Consider the following 17,462-nt stretch of genomic DNA (forward strand, 5'->3'; position numbering starts at 1 on the left):
GAGATTAACAGAACTAACACTGCCTATCTCTCCTCCTTTAAACTTTGCATACTAAAAGCTTTTGAATTTCTGAAACTATATCCTATTACATTACAAACCAAGTTTTGAGAGCCAAAAAAACCCTGAGTTATGCTGGGTTAGAAATGACCAAAAAAAACTTACATAATTGGAAATTATAATTATAAATTCATATAAATTCATATAATGGAAAACTATCACATCCTCCCACCCAAAGCCTACAGGGCAGGTCTTGTCCCTTGTCCAACACCATCAAGTGGCATTGGCATCCTGGTTTGGGCCAGACTGCACAAAGTCCCTCTTGCCCCTAGAGAAGGGAAAGAGGAAGTGTTCTCCTACGTTCTGTTTGTATCTGTCTTCCACGTTCTTCTCTGACATCTCCCAGACCCTGCTCACACAACTCACTTCTCTGTCGCTCTCATTTTCTTTGTCATCTCCTGCACAGGGACCCAAGAGAAAGGGCTAGTCTTTCCTACTCCAACAGAGGTAATGCTTGAAGGACAAGAAACAGGCACTTACATTATTCTGCATAACTTCATCAATTAAAGTGAGCCAAGTAAAAACTTGTTGCAATTTGACAGACAAAACCAACACAAGGCTATTTTTTAGATTGTCTACTATCTTTGTCTCACTATTACTGATCTGAGGCACCCCGTTCACTGACTGCTTCTTTGTTTATATGACATATTGCATTTAAAAAGGCATTTCAGAGGCATAACGACGTTATTTCAGTGCATACAATCACATCAAGCCACTGGCAGCTCTGTATCAGTAACAATGGGATTGCTCCAAACCACCACCAACACAGCAGGTTTGCAGGAAAGGCTTCCAGTTATGAATGGCCAGAGAACATCAGTCAGCAAAAAAACTGGAGCAGCACAAAGTTGGTTTAGAAAACACAGTTAGTGAAATCAGGATCAGGGTGCTGGAGCCAAATCAACTCACTGACTGAAAAGAAAGAACACTCTTACTGAGCAATTGCTTCCTGAACAGCTACATGTGCTACGTGAGTCAGCAGGTATGCAATTTAACAACACTCAAAGGTCTCTGCTTTGAAACCAAGTCCTTCTTGTTTGGAGGAAAAACAACAAAACACCAAGAATCAAAAGTGCAGCTGAGTAAGGAATAGAAGATACACTATGGCTGAAGGCTGGTACTGATGTGTTTAATGTCAGAGATAGCAGACACCTACATAAAAGGGAAATTCAAAAATAAACACAACTACACTGTGAAGTTTCTGCCCTAAATAATGGTTCCTTGAATAACAACAGGAGACATTGTGAGCCTGAAGAAAAAACAAGGATTTAGATGAAACAATATATGGTCTAAGTCACTTACCCATTTTTGCCTTACCACCTCAAACTAGATTAGCAAAAGGTTAATAAAGAAAGTGATACAGAACAGCAGAACTAGGATTCACCTTAGAAGCACTGATAAAATTATAGACTCAAAGAATGGTTTAGGTTGGAAGGAACCACAAAGATCATTTCATTCCAACCCCCTGCCATGGGCAGGGACACCTTGCACAGGACCAGATTGCTCCAAGCCCTGTCCTGGCCTTGGGCACTTCCAGGGAGGGGGCATCCAGAGCTTGTCTGGACAACCTGTGCCAGGGCCTCACCACCCTCACAGGGAAGCGTTTCTTCCCAATATTTAATCTAACCCTGTCCTCTTCCAGTTTGAAGCCATTCCCTCTTCTGTTATCACTTGTGCTCTTGTCAAAAGCTCCTCTCCAGCCCTCTTGGAGCCCTTTTAGGTATTGGAAGGTGCTCTAAGGTCTTCCCAGAGCCTTCTCTCCCCCAACAGGCAAAGGTATCATAGCAAGGGTGCTCCAGCCCTCTGAGTATCTTCATGGCCTCCTCTGGACATGTCCTGAGAGGTCCATTGGGGGAGCACAGCTGGATGCAGCCGTCCAGGCAGGGTGTCACAAGGGCATTCTCCAGTGCTGTAACCCCAGAGCAACATGATATTGTCTTTTTATCTACTGATATAGTCTTTGAGTTTTTTTGCTTTGTACTGTTTTGGCTAAAATATTATAGCTTAGTGGGGTTGTAATAGTTAATGTCTGTTGCATTTCACTTCTTAAATCAGGTACAATGAAAACCAAGAGGATTTTATCATTAATTAGTAGGACAAGCAAACATGCAACACAGTTCCCCCTCCGCCCCCCCCACCCCAAGCTTTCAAATATCCACCTACTCCAATATGTTAAAAAGAACATTTGAAAGGTCATCAGAAATTCCTGATTTAATGATAAATAAAAGGCTGGAAAGGATGCAATTTGAGATGGGGAACTAGGAAAGATCTAAATAGGAAGAACCAAAATGAACGGCAACTTGCAGCAACAACATGATTATACAGGACTTCAGCAGAGAAAATGTCGAAAGGGACAGGAAACGCTGCCTGGAGTGAAGCAGGAGCAATGGACCCAATTATGGGACAACATCAACTGAGTGGGCAACAAGTTAACTTTCAGTTAGAGAAGAATAATCTGAGGAATGCACTGAGCATCAAGACAGTATCCATGAAATGCACCTGCAAGTGCAACTTGAAGGCAACACAGAAACACCCCAGGCTACCACAATGAAGTCTCTTCTTACAAACCAATTGCTAATAAAGAAATTCTCAAATTCAGTTTAAATGCAGGCACTTCTTCCTGTTTGGCCTGAAGCAGATTAACAAATATTTACAGGCAAAAGGTAAGAACTTCAGACCAGCTTTTTTTCCTTCTGAAAAACTAATACACAAAATTAGGATAAAATTAGACCATATGCTTTAAAACAAGATTTAATTTTGGTCCATGTTCTCAAAGGAAAATAATACAGCAAGGCCATTTTACTAACATATGCCTCATTTTCTGCTAGAATGCAAAGTCACTCCAAACTGAACAGGCAGCTGGAAATGACAGTTTTGCTCCCTGCCTTAACAAGACATTGGTAGCAGCTCAGCTTCCTCTTCCCATTGCCAAGCCCTCCACAAGAGAACTAAAAAAGGAACCATCTGAGGGAAAGGAGAATGAGAGACTATTTTTGGGGAGTTAGTTTTGTACACTCAGTCACATGATAGCACTGTAAATGTCTCTCTCCCTCTCTATAAATTACATGCTTTTCTTTGAATTCGGCTTGTATACATTGTTCTTTGAGGAGATGTCTCTGTACTTCAGTTCTGTCTTGTTCCATGGGGTCAGTCACCTTTCCTGCTCACATTTCATGACTGAAAAGCCAACCTCTCAGATCCTGAGTTCATGTTCAGCTATGTATCCCTCAATTAAGTGAACTACCACATCACTTATATAAATAAATGAAACCATTTATACAAGTCAAAGGGCAACTTTTCAGTTAAACATACTATTTTTGAATCAGTTTGTATTATTATTATATCACAAATCTTTCAGTACCTGATGATTTCCTACATTGTTGGCATTTTAAAGTATTTTGTCCTATGCCTTCCCCACTCTGTTCAGGGGTCACTGTCTGCAGACCTGAAAACTGAGCTGATTTCTCCTGATTTATCAGTGATCTCTGAGTTCATTCACACCTACAGCCCTGAAACTGCGACTCACATAAAGAACAAGTTGTTTTAAAGATTAAACTATTTTCTTTAATGGTTTTCTTTCTGCCTTAGGCCACATTTTAAGTAGATTGTATGTAAACACACCAGCATTATATGCTATGTGTGAGAGAATCGAGGTGCCAGCCCAGACTACCCAGGAGGTAAAGGGACATGCCCTCCTCACTCCTGGACTTTGGGAAAGCTGGAGCTCACACAGCTAAGGAGAAATCAATTCTCCACCATGCAAAGCTCTCAGTTTATGCTGAATAATGTTCCCAAAGCTGAGTGAGCCAAAGGAGTTTTCCCAGTGACTGGAAGGTGCCTTGCACACACAGAGGTGACATCTGGAGAGTCTTGCAGCTGATTTCCTGTTTCCCTGTGACACGAGACTGATCCATTTCTGAATTCACTCCTCCCCAAAGCAGTGATACACAGGTCTGCCAGCACAAGCTGCTTTTCAAACTGTTTTGCTGAGATTGTTGTTTCTGTCACCCGGGTCACATTTATTGTCAAATTGCTCTATCAATATTAACCACTCAAGTGAAGACCTTTTTTTTAGGCTTTTTTAACATAAATCAGCAAAAGCTGAGAATGGAAGGCTGAAAAGGCAGACCCAATGATCACAAAATCACAAAATGTAATTTCTACTCTCCATCACCTTACATAAACAAGAATGTTTTCAGTTCTTGAGAGCACATAAACAAGGTAAAAACTTCAGGAAGTGGCAAACAACGTCTCAGAGACAGGAAATGAAACATGAAAGACTTGGTAAGTAATCATCCAAAAATGAAAGCAAAGCTGGAAAATAACATTTCTAAAGAACAAATGGTTTAGCATGTGTATATAATCCACTAACACAGAATAGGTACAGCTAATGATATGTAATTGAAATTTATGAATATTTAAAATTAATGTGAAATAGCTGTAAGCATCTTAACAAATATGGACATCCAATATTAGACTTTTATACCACATACTAGCCATGAAAATGTTATATAACCATTATTTTTTTAATCTCTTTGCCTCTTCATTTTAAAAGTAGAATGGACATTTTCTGAAAGATACATGTCAAGCACAACCAGTGGAATGTTTTCTGAGACAGAGAGAAAAGCAGCTGTGCTCAAGAAAAAGCTCAGCAGAAGAAAACTGCAGGGATTTTACCAGCAGGATAAGCAGAGTATAGAAACATCAAGTGAGCCAACATTTAGGACAGCTTCTGGCAATACAGAAAATCTATATGCAATATATAGATTTTTTTTTAAGCTATTTGCACAACAGTCATTGTGTGTTTAACTCACCCACTTGCTGCTGGGAAGAACAACACATATTGTGCACAACTGTGCTGAGGATGTAGCGGGACATAATCAAAGCAAAACAATTAATATATTAAAATAATTGGATAAGGAAGAAAAAATTGGTATCCTTGATTATCTACAAGATAGTGTAATTTAATAAATTTCCCTCAAGGATGAATAAAAGAAACACAGTGGCTCTGAAAAGGAGGTATTACTCCATAGGAGCACATTGTGAAAATTCAGTCTGAGCAAGTTATAAAAATAGAATTTTTGAGTGGGTCAGAAAGAGGAAAGGGCTATGGGGTCACAGAAGATCTGACCAAACTTGTGATTACATGGAAATGAGGGTCTACACAAGCTTTTTTTGGCTCCAAGTTCACTATGACCATCATTTTTAGGGCTACAAACAACCAAACCTTGAAAATTCTGGGAAATATTTGTTCACCCCTGTTTCCAAAGGTTGACTTTAACTATGGACATCATCATTCCAAGGCCAGGTACAAGGCATTGGCACCATGGGGTGAGGGGCTGCTCTTCTGAGTATTGTTTATATTATTGTTGAGAAGCTACTCCATGGGTTTCAGTGCTGCTTACAGAGAATTGACACACTGTGAGAGTCAAAACGCTGGGAGGGTGGCAGTCCATGTTGAGTCTTTTTCAAACAAAAGAGAAACCACTCCATCAATTACTGTCTCCCAGCACAAGATATGATCAGTGTTAGAAAGAAGCTGTTACACCAAGTGTAGCTACAGCCACAAGTGCTGAAATAATTGTCTGAGCACATCTTGTTCAGAACTAGCAACAATCCCTTTTACTTTGAGAAATTCCTGTGTAGGAGGAAATGATTTGGGGCAGATGCATATGCCTATTAGGCTGTCAGAAGAACTAGATTGTTTACTGCTTATTTCTTTGTTAGTATGTTCTATGTGAATCTATTCATCTACAGAAATGAGAAGTACAACATAGAGAAACTCTTCGATATTTATTTGAAAGCATTGCTCTTTATAGAGAGGAAAACAAGGTAAATAACTCTTCTAAAAGACCTCTGATATGTAGGAACCCTTTGAAATTTTGGCAATGCTTTATCAGCACAATAACTGACAATCTGTCCTGATATAGCTGAGAAAAATCTTCTTGTGTTCTTTTTCTAAAAGATCATCAGACTAAGACAAATGCTAGGCGAGAATGACAGGTTCAAATCAGTCAGACAAAATAGAGGGCTCTTAAATATAGCAAGCCTATGCTAATATTCCTTGCTAGGCATTCCAAGGTTTTATTTCGTGTATCAGATGACTTTGGGAATGCTGCAGAATTGTATGCATCTCTATGTTAATAATCTATCATGCCTTATTACTGAAAAGCCCAGAGCAAAGGAAGAACTTACTATAAAATGAAAAACTTTCAGCCTACATAAAGTGAAACAGCTCTTGCAAAAAGGAGATACATAACATGAGGTATACTTTTAATTCTGCTGTAGCTGTTCACTAGTTAATTTAACACAATTTCTTAGAGCACATTAAGATAAAAAAAATAAGCAAACCCCAAACCTCTCAGGCAGCAAGTCCAGTATGGAAGTTTCAAGCTCACAGAACCACCTTGCAATTTACAGGTACTGTCTACTCTTTTCCAACCTCCCATCTTCACAATTATTGTTAGCCCACGCGAGAAGAAATTAACAAATCCAACTATTATGAAATGCTCTCAAATATCAATGGTGTCTTTCCACTTTTAGGACTATAAACCTAAAACAGCTACAACAAAATGAATAAATAGACAGTTATTTTTCTGATACAGCTTCTTAGTTACTTTTCAAACTAGCCACGTGGATTCCATGCTGTGAAGCTTAGCTATGCATATTAACCTCTGGGACTCAAAAATACCTCTGGTGTCTCTATCACTGTACAGTAAATCCCTTTCAGACTAAACTTCAGACTAAATACAGTGACCTGAGAAACTTCTACAACTACTTTCAGGCAGCTGAGTATGAAAATTCAGCTGAAGTCTCCCCCCTTCTCTCACTGGCACATAAACATTTAGGGCTTGACTCTTAGTAACTTAAAACACAGCAATCTAATACTAAGAAGTTTTTAAGACTTCTGTTAAAAACACCTGTCTTAGTATAAGCTATGGTCAGCTTATTACAAAAGTTGACTTGGTAAAAATACCAGGAAATATCTGTTTCCATAGACCAGAGCTCTCTTGTTATGACTGGTTCTTGGTTTAAGCAAGTGAACACAGGAAATAGCTGTGTCCCAAAAATTTACCTTCTAGTAAGTCTCTTGCCAGACCTGGTTCTGCCCCTGTGGACCGAACAAAGTCTGACAGGACTGCATCCATATCAAGAGTCATGTGATCATTCAGAGGTGCTGCCAGACATGCAGCAGCAGCTGGATTCACTGGCTGGCTAAAAGGTCTCCATCTGCCAAGGAGAAAAAGAAACAGGGTTTAGAATATACTCCCAGATGACGTAAACCACATTTTTCCTCTAGTCCCTAAACAAGACTATTAAAAATCTAAAACATACAAATTGCAGCATATTAAAATAAACAGCATTTGTCATCCATCTCTGCCTTAGCCTGGAGCTGCTGATCACTCACATTGGAAGGCTTTTCTCTACCTTAATATTTCATATTTTTATTGATTTTTTCTTATGTGCAGCTCATAAATAGCTTTGCAACTTGACTTCAATTCAGCTAAACACAAGACTGGTTTATTAAAAGCATGATCACCAGGTCATTATTACTACTCATAAACTGAGGTTTAGCAAGGATTTAAATGTCTGGAGCTCTTTTGCCCTTACTAATATTAACATATACACAGCAGAGTATAGGATTTGTTCTTTAATTTGCCTTGCCAATACAGCTTCTGTAATTTATAGATTCTCTGCTGTGCTGGATCTGGCTGGGATTGAGTTAATTTTCTTCTTTCCTTTTCTAGAACTGTGGCTAAACCAGTGGTCATTATAGCTGATATTGCCGTAATTTAAGAGGTTTATTTGTTTTACTTCCTTTTATTGGTGACCAATGCTGTAGCTGCTGAACAATTTTTACTGTGTTTATGAGCAGTCTGTGGGGGACAATCTTATCAATGTGCTCTCCTAGGAGCACAATCACCCAGGGACCTGTTATGAAGCAGATCATGTTTTGCCCCAAGTGAAATGTGACAATGTCTGGCATGGGAATTTTTCTTGCCAAATCCATGGCCTACAAAAATATATCTGCTCAACTGCATTTTGCATCTTCATTCCTGAAAACAGGAACCTCCTCCTAGGCAATGCTCTTTACAAACATAAAATAGGAATTAAAACAGGCACCACAAGAGGAGTTCATGCTAGGCAAGCTATTAAAACAGCTGGAATTTAAAACACACTCATCCTAAGCATATTTCCATACTTCAAGCCTGCCTGCAGTGCTGCTGAAATAGTGCAAAGCAAAGAAAACAGGATGAAATTAAACAATACACAAAGTAAGGAAAAACATATGCTTTATTTTCATCTTTGTTACTCACTGGTCAAAGTTTACCTTTGAGCATGAATTGGATTTTTCCTGTTGATTCCTCCTCACAGGCTCAGTTGCAACTTTACCTTGTGCCAAGGGTAAGGACTGGCAAGGAGATTTTCTGTTGGCAGCAGGTGATGTTGGCTGGCTCTTGCTTGCACCACAGCTACAGGGAAATAAACTGTGAAATAAATTAGAATCCAATTAATTTCGCTGTCCCCCATATGAAACAGCCCTTTCCTACTTCATGTGTTACCTGGTTATACTTAGCCTGAAAAATGGAATGTCTTTGCTTTCTTAGATATTGCCTTTTTCTGCAAGTACATATCCTTGCTACAATGCAAACATCATTTACATTCTGCCTCAGGAGGATGGGATTCTTCTCAGCCTCATCCATGGAGACTGGCCACTAAACCTAACTTAGCCCAACAAACTAAAAGTTTGTGGGATACAAAATCACAGAGTGATAGAATTGCTACAGTTGGAAGATACTTTGAAGATCACAGAATCAATGAGGCTGGAAAAGACTTCTGAGATGATCAAACCCATGACCTGACACCACCTTATCAACTAGACCACGGCAGTAAGCACCGTGTCCATTCTTCACTTAAACATCTCCAGGGATGGTGACTCCACCACCTCCCTAAGCAGCCCATTTCAATTTTCATCAAGAAATACCTCTTGATGTCCAACCAGAACCTCCCCTGGAGCACCCTAAATGTATGTGCTCCTATCCTGTTATTGTTGCCTGGGAGGAGAGTGACACCCATCTCACCACAGCCTTCTTTCAGGCCAGAGCAGTAAGGTGCCCCTCAGCCCCTTTTTCTCCAAGCTAAACAACTGGAGCTCGCTCACAGCTCCTCATCAGGCCTGTGCTCTGTGGATACCAAGTACAAGTGTGTTCTTCAGTACAAAGGCAGATTACACTGTAGCTAATTCTACCCACAACCCTTTTGGCCTCTACACTGTCCCGGGGCACATTTCACATCTTTTACACTATTTATACAAATGTATCATTATGTTTGGGCCACATGAGGATAGCAGGGGAGGTGATATTTTCCTTTCTCTTCAGTCTCAGTGAGACTTGTCTGCAATATTATCCCCATTTCTGGATCCACAACAAAAGAATGATATGGACATACTGGAGTGAGTCCAGTGAAGGACCACAAAGTGCAGTGGATCACCTCTGTGCAAGGGACACACTTCTAAAAGGTAATCCCAACGAAGATGTAAAAACAGAAGGAATGCTGCAAATATTGAGGAGACTAGTTAAAAAGGAGTGATATTTTGGAAAGAGAACTACCTTAATGGATTATGGCCAAATTTGACATCTAAGCTCTGTCTCAACTGAATCTGTTCCAATGCAAATGCAGGACAAAAATGCTACTTTTATTTTAACAAACACTCATACATAGATACACTGTACTCAACAGCAGTAATCTTACAAAAAGATCACCAGAAACTGAATACAACTGATTTCTTTAGTGAATACAAGAAAGAACAAAATTAATCTTAGCCAGCAGGAAGGAAACATACGGATCAAACTAAAGGAACCTGCCAGAGATGATACAAAGCATTGGTGCATTTTAGACCACCACCAGAAGTGACTCAGTAGTATAATGAGTGTTAATTTAAAATGCACCAGCTGGGCACTCAAGTACAGTCACTGTGTGGGGGCTGGAGTGTTCATAAGTTTGGGGAGCTGAAGTGCAGATCAGCTTGGAGAAGCCAATTCATGAGTTGTCTCAGAATCAGCACTACCTCAGTATTTTCAACAGTAAAAAATGAGTTCTCAGTAAAAAAATCCTTCTCAGAGCAAAAGACAAGACCAATCCCTGCTTTTATGCTGTCACTATCACCTCAAAATTACCATGTAGAATCTACACTCTGGAAGCAAAAAGCAGACTTGGCAGGATCCTCTCTGCATACATTTGAACTAACACTCTTTTTTCCCCCATGGAAGTTGTTTTCTCAGCCCTCTAGAATTTAGATTAAAAAAATCAAACACAACAAAAAAACCAAAACCCAACAGAAAAAGTCTTAAAATATTATCTTTGCCAGAAAACTACTATCAGCTGTGAAAAACCACTGAGATGGAAGTGTAAAAAGTAAGCAAAAAAGAAAATAAATTATAAATTGTAAAGGAGGCAGTGACTCAGAAGGCAGGTGGCTCTCAGACCTACTTCTCCCCAGACAGATTTGGTCTCTCCTTACCAAAGGAACCATCAGCACCACCTTTGCTCTGGATGGCTTGTCAAAGCATTAACACAACTTACACTTTACATATACACACAGAGCACATCTAATGCAATCATTCACCTCACACCACCTGTCCACGAACATCACTCCTCCTGTGGGTAACACTACAGACACCTGCAGTTTTCATTTCAAATGGGTCACACATGACACACAAACGTCTCTTTGAACTGAGTGGAAATTGAAACATCTTGGCCATCAAAACACAGAAAGACCTTGGTTTTCACTCACTTTCTGGACAAACTTCTTCCTAAAAAAATTCTTATTTGTACAGTACAAATACAAGAGGCTGTGGAATTGGATAATTTGTTGTATATTGTAAGAAAAAAACATTTTTAAAGTATTTAAAGAGAAGATACTGATTACTTTGAAATGTTAAAATGGGCTAATAGGACTTGAAATCAATTTAGTACAATCTCAGTTACATTTGATCTTTTCTTCTCCTTTAAGTACCTCTCTCAAAGCTGAACCTTACTTGGAAGTAAACAGTCTTCACCTGAATCTAAATTAACTTCTTCAAAATCAAATAGCTTCACCAGTTGAATGACATGAAGAATTTATTTTTTTCCCTAAAGAATTTAAAGAGATGCACAGGGCTAACTAATGAAGCAAAAGCAATCATGTTAAAACAAATCCCATCCCATGCATCCAGAACAGACACAGCTGACAAAACCAAAGTGAGGAATAGAAAGAAAACAGCACACACTGGATGAATCCTCAGGAAGACAGAACGACTAAGCTGCAACTACCATCTTTCATTTTGCTAATTTTCAAAGAAAGGATGCAATAAGCACCATCAATAACATGCACAGTCTTGGTGCTCTGGGAAACCAATGGAGAGACACCTGGATATTGCATTAAACCAGTTCCCCCCGGCTGTTTTTATGTCCCTGCAGTGTGGCACATCTCAGGGCCCGCTTGATATCGCTGCTGGCTCTCTGCTGCTCTGGCAATGAAAAAGGTGCACTCGGCTCCTGGGTGCAGCATTCCTGCTGCCCGGGCTGGCTGAGGGCAGAATGACACTCTTTGTGCACACTTTGAGTCTTAGGAAGTAACTCTTTCTGACAGGCCACAATTGATGGGAAATGCCATAATTCTACAATATTGACAATAGTGTGAAATTAAACCACTCTTTATTAGGTTAAACTATTAAGCAAAAATCTATAATTAAAAAATCAGGTTCAGGAGAGATTTGTTTAGGAGAACAGCAGCTTTAAGGGAAGTGGTAGTTAATGCAGGCCACTTAAGAAAGTGGAGATGGTATTTTTTTCTGCTAATGGGATTAAAAGGCATTAGTTGAAGAAGCCAAATCGATGGTAATTGCCTAAACAAAAGGTTACTGTGAACTAGACCTGATGGCAAAGAGGAGCATTTATATATTAAAATGTGGATTCCCAAAACGCAGTAAAATTACAAGACAGCATTTGGTAAGGGCCATCTACCTCCTCAAGCCTAAAATATCAGAGTTTTGGAACAAAAGGAGAAGAACAAAAAAGACAAAAAGTAAAGGCTCAAATAAGACATTATTACTAAGGTTTTATCTACACAATGGAACTCAGGAAAATTAACCCAATTAATTTAACTGGATTTGTCTACATCCAATAAATTCCTCTGCAAACAGTTTCATCTGTGAATAAAATGCTGGCCTAAATTTGGTTTGCCTCTTCTTGCCTTCGAAGTAGATTAAACTGAATTCACTGGAGGCCACTTTAATTATGAATGGGATAGTGCATCCAGGGACTTGGTGGGACTTAAGCTGCCCTCTTCAAATTCCTACAGTTAGTTGATTTGCATCAATTTACCCTGGTATCTTGTGTAAACAAGTCCTGAACAGATAAATTAGACACAGAAGCGGAAAAAACAGATAGAAAGAAGTTATGCTGAAGAATCCTTGGCTCTGTGGGAACCATGAAAGAAGAGCTGTCCAAAAGAACTGTTCAAGTACTTCAAGTCCAGTTCCAGGATAAATACCACCAAGGTTCAGGCACCAACTGGGAGGTATTTTAAAAATGCAGCAATATTTCAATTTTCAGAAATGCTATATAAAGCGTCTACTATTTGCTTACATATTTGAATTATTTCAAGCTAGAACTATAATGAAAGTCACAACTAAATTATCTTTAGATGAGATTTTTATAACTGTATTTTCACAGAGCTTCAGAGGGTCTTCATAACACCATTTTTCTTTCTTAAGAGTGATTACATTCTCAGAAGGAAAAAATGTCACAGATAAACAAGAAGTCCATAGAAACAGGGGTCCTGAACTGGAATAAACAGAGCAAGAGACACAGCCTTTTCAGGTAAGGTTCTTCTACATCCTTTCATCGGTATTTTTTCACGATAAAACACCACCATTGCTATAGCATTTTTTTTTTTTTTCAAACAAGAAAACATGATACAGCTAACAGGATAAAACAATTTATGGAGAATGAAGGCAAGTCAATTACAACGTTTCTCTTATTTTATTCACAAGGGCCCTCATAGTGTATTAATTGTATTTTAACAGAAAGCAGCTGTGCAAAGGATAAATGTAATGCCGCTGATAAAGTCAGAATTTCTCTGAAACAAATACCTTAATTTTAAAATGAATTCAAGTATTAATTATTCCTTTATCTATGAGAGTAATAAAGAAGTAGGCAGTAATACATTGTGCTGGAAAGATGACAATTAGGCTTTCAGATGTTAATCTGAGGCCTCTTATTAAATGCAGTTTCACTAAGTAACATGCATCTCCTTTACTAGAATATATCTCCAAAGAAGCAAGATAAGCAAACTAGATTTCTTCATCCTTTGGATATTTTCCCCTATTTTGCCCCCCTCATTTTCCTCACTTAGGAATTTATCCTGATACAGCAAGAAGATTTTATACTGAAATATAGATTTCTCCAAATGCCATCCTTCTTTCTAATACAGATGGTATGCTGACCAAACACAGCGTTCTCTCCCAAAACATCTATCATGTACTCAGCCTGCATAAAATTAACTTCACTGTATGAAAAGCATGCATTCTGAGCAGCCGTTTTTGGACATCTATGATGTGACGTTTCATTACTTTTTCTTCAAGTCAGCCTTGCATAAGGAGTGACCCATTTGGGCCTGTGGGCACCATGCGAAGCCTCCAGCTCCACAGCAAACACCACCAGCTGAGCCCCTTGCAGTTCCCTACATTTTGAGCTCTTTACCCCCTGTTTCTCCACTGCGACGTCTGGAATCAATTGTCATAGCAACAGGAGGCTGAGCCTTCATCTGCACTGCAGATCAGCTTCCTGATGGGCCGCTGCCACTGAGGCCTGACCCTTCTGCACAGAACCCGCTCCTGAGGGGACATCGGGTGACAGCCGGGTGACACCGGAGCCACGGGCTCAGCCCAGCCCAGCCCTGCCCCACAGCCCGATCCAGAGGGCACACCCGGGTGACACCGGAGCCACGGGCTCAGCCCAGCCCTGCCCCACAGCCCGATCCTGAGGGCACACCCGGGTGACACCGGAGCCACAGGCTCAGGCCAGCCCTGCCCCACAGACCGATCCTGAGGGGACGTCTAGTGAAACCCGGGTGACACCGGAGCCACGGGCTCAGCCCAGCCCAGCCCTGCCCCACAGCCCGATCCTGAGGGCACACCCGGGTGACACCGGAGCCACGGGCTCAGCCCAGCCCTGCCCCACAGCCCGATCCTGAGGGGACATCTAGTGAAACCCGGGTGACACCGGAGCCAAGGGTTCAGCCCAGCCCTGCCCCACAGACCGATCCTGAGGGGACAGCCGGGTGACACCGGAGCCACGGGCTCAGCCCAGCCCTGCCCCACAGCCCGATCCTGAGGGGACATCGGGTGACACCGGAGCCACAGGCTCAGGCCAGCCCTGCCCCACAGACCGATCCTGAGGGGACGTCTAGTGAAACCCGGGTGACACCGGAGCCACGGGCTCAGCCCAGCCCAGCCCCGCAGCCCGATCCTGAGGGGACATCGGGTGACACCCCGGTGACACCGGAGCCACGGGCTCAGCCCAGCCCTGCCCCACAGCCCGATCCTGAGGGGACATCGGGTGACACCGGAGCCACGGGCTCAGCCCAGCCCAGCCCTGCCCCACAGCCCGCTCCTGAGGGGACATCGGGTGACACCGGAGCCACGGGCTCAGCCCAGCCCTGCCCCACAGCCCGATCCTGAGGGGACATCGGGTGACACCCCGGTGACACCGGAGCCAAGGGCTCAGCCCAGCCCTGCCGCCGCTCCCCGCCTCCTCTGGTGCCACTCCAGCAGCAAGAGAAGCTGTAAAAGCCACCCTGCTCGGATCAGCGCTCCTGGGAGAGCTGCTGGGAAAGCTGTAAATAGACGCACGGCTGATTAATGCCACCTTTAAGCCAGTGGTTAATTTGACTTACAATAGACTTTAAATAAGAGTTCCTTGAGGCAGATGTTGGATGGGTGTTATGCTGCTGGTTTTTGGTGAGGAAAATAATCCGGTTTTGCCACAGTAGAAGGTATGAATAAGCAAAATTTTGTCCCCTGAGAAATCTGGAAGAAAAAAGAAAAAGAAGTAGTATATTAATCATTACACTTCTGCTATTTGAATAACAGTAACTGCTAAAATAGACTTTACCTTTGACCTCAGAAGCACAATGGGTACTACTCTTAATACAGATAAATTACCACATACAGTAATTTGCATTAAGAATATTACTTGGGCACAACCTAGACAATTAATAAAAAAAGAATTATGAATGTACAAAAATATCCTTATGGCTCTCCTACATGAAAATGGCAACTTGCACTTGGAATTTCTTTTAACAGTTCTTTGTCCTAAGATTCATCAAATACACCTTTGAAAGTTTTCTTCTCATAAGCTTCCAAAATCTGAAGCAATGAACTAATGAAGAGATATCCAGGAGAAGACTCAACCAGGATAGCCTCTATTTTTGATGAAAATAGACAAGCACATGAAGAAAAAAGGAACACCATTTCATGGAGTTTATTTCTTTTTAAAGGATACAGCGTTCCCTTTCCATATAATCTATCTCCTAAGAATAAATCCTGCTGCTTGGAAATGCATAATCCAATTACTATAAGCCTCACCTTATTATTCTAAAAGGCACTTACAATCAGTTTTACTGTTTCTGGTTTTTTAATACAGTTGCAAAACTCATACAGTTGTAACTGGGCCTGCCCAGCCCCACCAAAATCAGGATTTAACAGCCCAAATATTTCTATCATGGAAAACATTCCTTCTAATAACGCTTTTAAAACAGGCAATACTATAAGAAGGTCCACAATTTTTAGGAATTTGTGAGAATTAGGATATGAAAACAGAACATAACATTATTTCTTGTTATTTCCTAAAATACATACACAAGTAACCAAATCTCAGTACATAATGGTTCCTATGCAAAAACTCCCAGCTGTCTATGTGACAACTCAACTGTAATATGAGTTAAGTACCTAAATTAACAAGTGTTAGCTTACCCAACTCTAGCTCAGGTGTATGTGAACTAACATATAGGAGTTAATAAGATTCCTACCTTCCTTTTCCTTCACCATGACACATTTTCCTGCAATAACTATAAATCTGACCAAAGTCAGATTCAATTCTCTGTTGGAACTCACTTATGGTCGTAGCACATCACAGATACCCTCACACTGAAGCAGATTATCTCAAAGTTTGTAACAGCATTAAAAGCATCATTTCATACATTGCAAATGAAATGCAGTCAAACCACATTCACCTGTGACCCTCTCTTTATCACCCTCAGGGAACTTAAAAAAAAACAACTGTGAAACCCTCAACTTACAGAAGCAATTCCTAATAGCCCTTAATGCTTTCAATGGTACTTGGACTGCAGTGGATAGAAATGATCATCAAGTGTGAATATACCTCCACATTTCCAGCTATACGATATTAACAAACTGAAATATCCACACTATGAAACTCCTGCTAGCTATTGGGAAATAACTCAGAACTCTGATATCCAGCCCTCAAAACTGAATGATCATGCTTCTGCTAAGGAGACGTAACTTCTACCGTTGCTCTGGAAATAAACAAGCAAAGTTTGTTTTTTTTTTAACACATGTTAACAAACAATGATCAAAACATTTTTATAGTTTTGTTCAATAGATCTGCTGCAGAGAGTAATAAACACTTTCCAACACTCTGTCTACTTCTTCTGTTGAAAGAGGACTCACCTAATGTGCTTGCAGTGAATATTTTTTTATTCTATCACAATTTACCATTTAAACTAAAATAAAAATCATTCCATTTAGCTTGTGGTTGTAAATAAGTTATCTAAAATATTACCATGCATACTCTAATGGTCAGGGCACAAGAACATGCACACAGCTCAACCCTTTACAGCCTTTCTCATGCAGCATTGGAGTTTCAGCAGTTTAAGATCAACCCTAAATACTGCTTACTCTGCTGTATTCTCCTGTATAGTGGGCCAAGAAACAGAAAAATGCTCCCTATATGACCCCAGCTTGGTCTGTGACAAACTACACAAGGATATAAAAGGTCAGAATAAAATTATCATGAGATATGAAAAGGTTCAGGATGGAACTTCAGTTGTAATTATTTCATCATTCTGAGCACAAATTTTGAATTTATCTTTTTACCTTTGCATGGTCCCTGAAACAGCTTCTGTGAGAAGTTAGCAAAGAAAATGAAACGCAGACAGAAAATGCTAAATACATATTGCAAACCTGTCTCCAACAGGTCTTTTGAAGGTAAGAGTCTGAGGCAAAATCAGCTGAGGCCAGAGACCAGAGATGTTCTTTACTAAGAATGTATATCCACAGTAACTCTCATTTTTCCCTGTTTTCATCTTACATTTCAAAGTAGTCCCTAACAAAGAGCTGAAG

General features: G+C 40.5%; 1 protein-coding gene across 4 annotated transcripts in view; it reads right to left on the reverse strand.

The window, feature by feature from the left end:
* The window catches only part of OTUD7A (OTU deubiquitinase 7A), a 107,661-nt gene that overhangs the window by 37,323 nt on the left and 52,876 nt on the right, over positions 1 to 17,462 (reverse strand). For all 4 annotated transcript variants that reach the window (XM_058846837.1, XM_058846838.1, XM_058846839.1 and 1 more), the window contains 3 exons: positions 14,996 to 15,128; positions 8,387 to 8,543; positions 7,130 to 7,284 (listed from right to left, as the gene is read on the reverse strand). In XM_058846837.1, coding sequence (XP_058702820.1) covers positions 7,130 to 7,214 — 85 coding nt within the window. In that variant the 5' untranslated portion in view covers positions 7,215 to 7,284; positions 8,387 to 8,543; positions 14,996 to 15,128. The remainder of the gene's footprint in view (positions 1 to 7,129; positions 7,285 to 8,386; positions 8,544 to 14,995; positions 15,129 to 17,462) is intronic.

The sequence above is a fragment of the Poecile atricapillus genome, chromosome 11 (genome assembly GCF_030490865.1).
Source record: "Poecile atricapillus isolate bPoeAtr1 chromosome 11, bPoeAtr1.hap1, whole genome shotgun sequence".
Classification (NCBI taxonomy): domain Eukaryota; kingdom Metazoa; phylum Chordata; class Aves; order Passeriformes; family Paridae; genus Poecile; species Poecile atricapillus.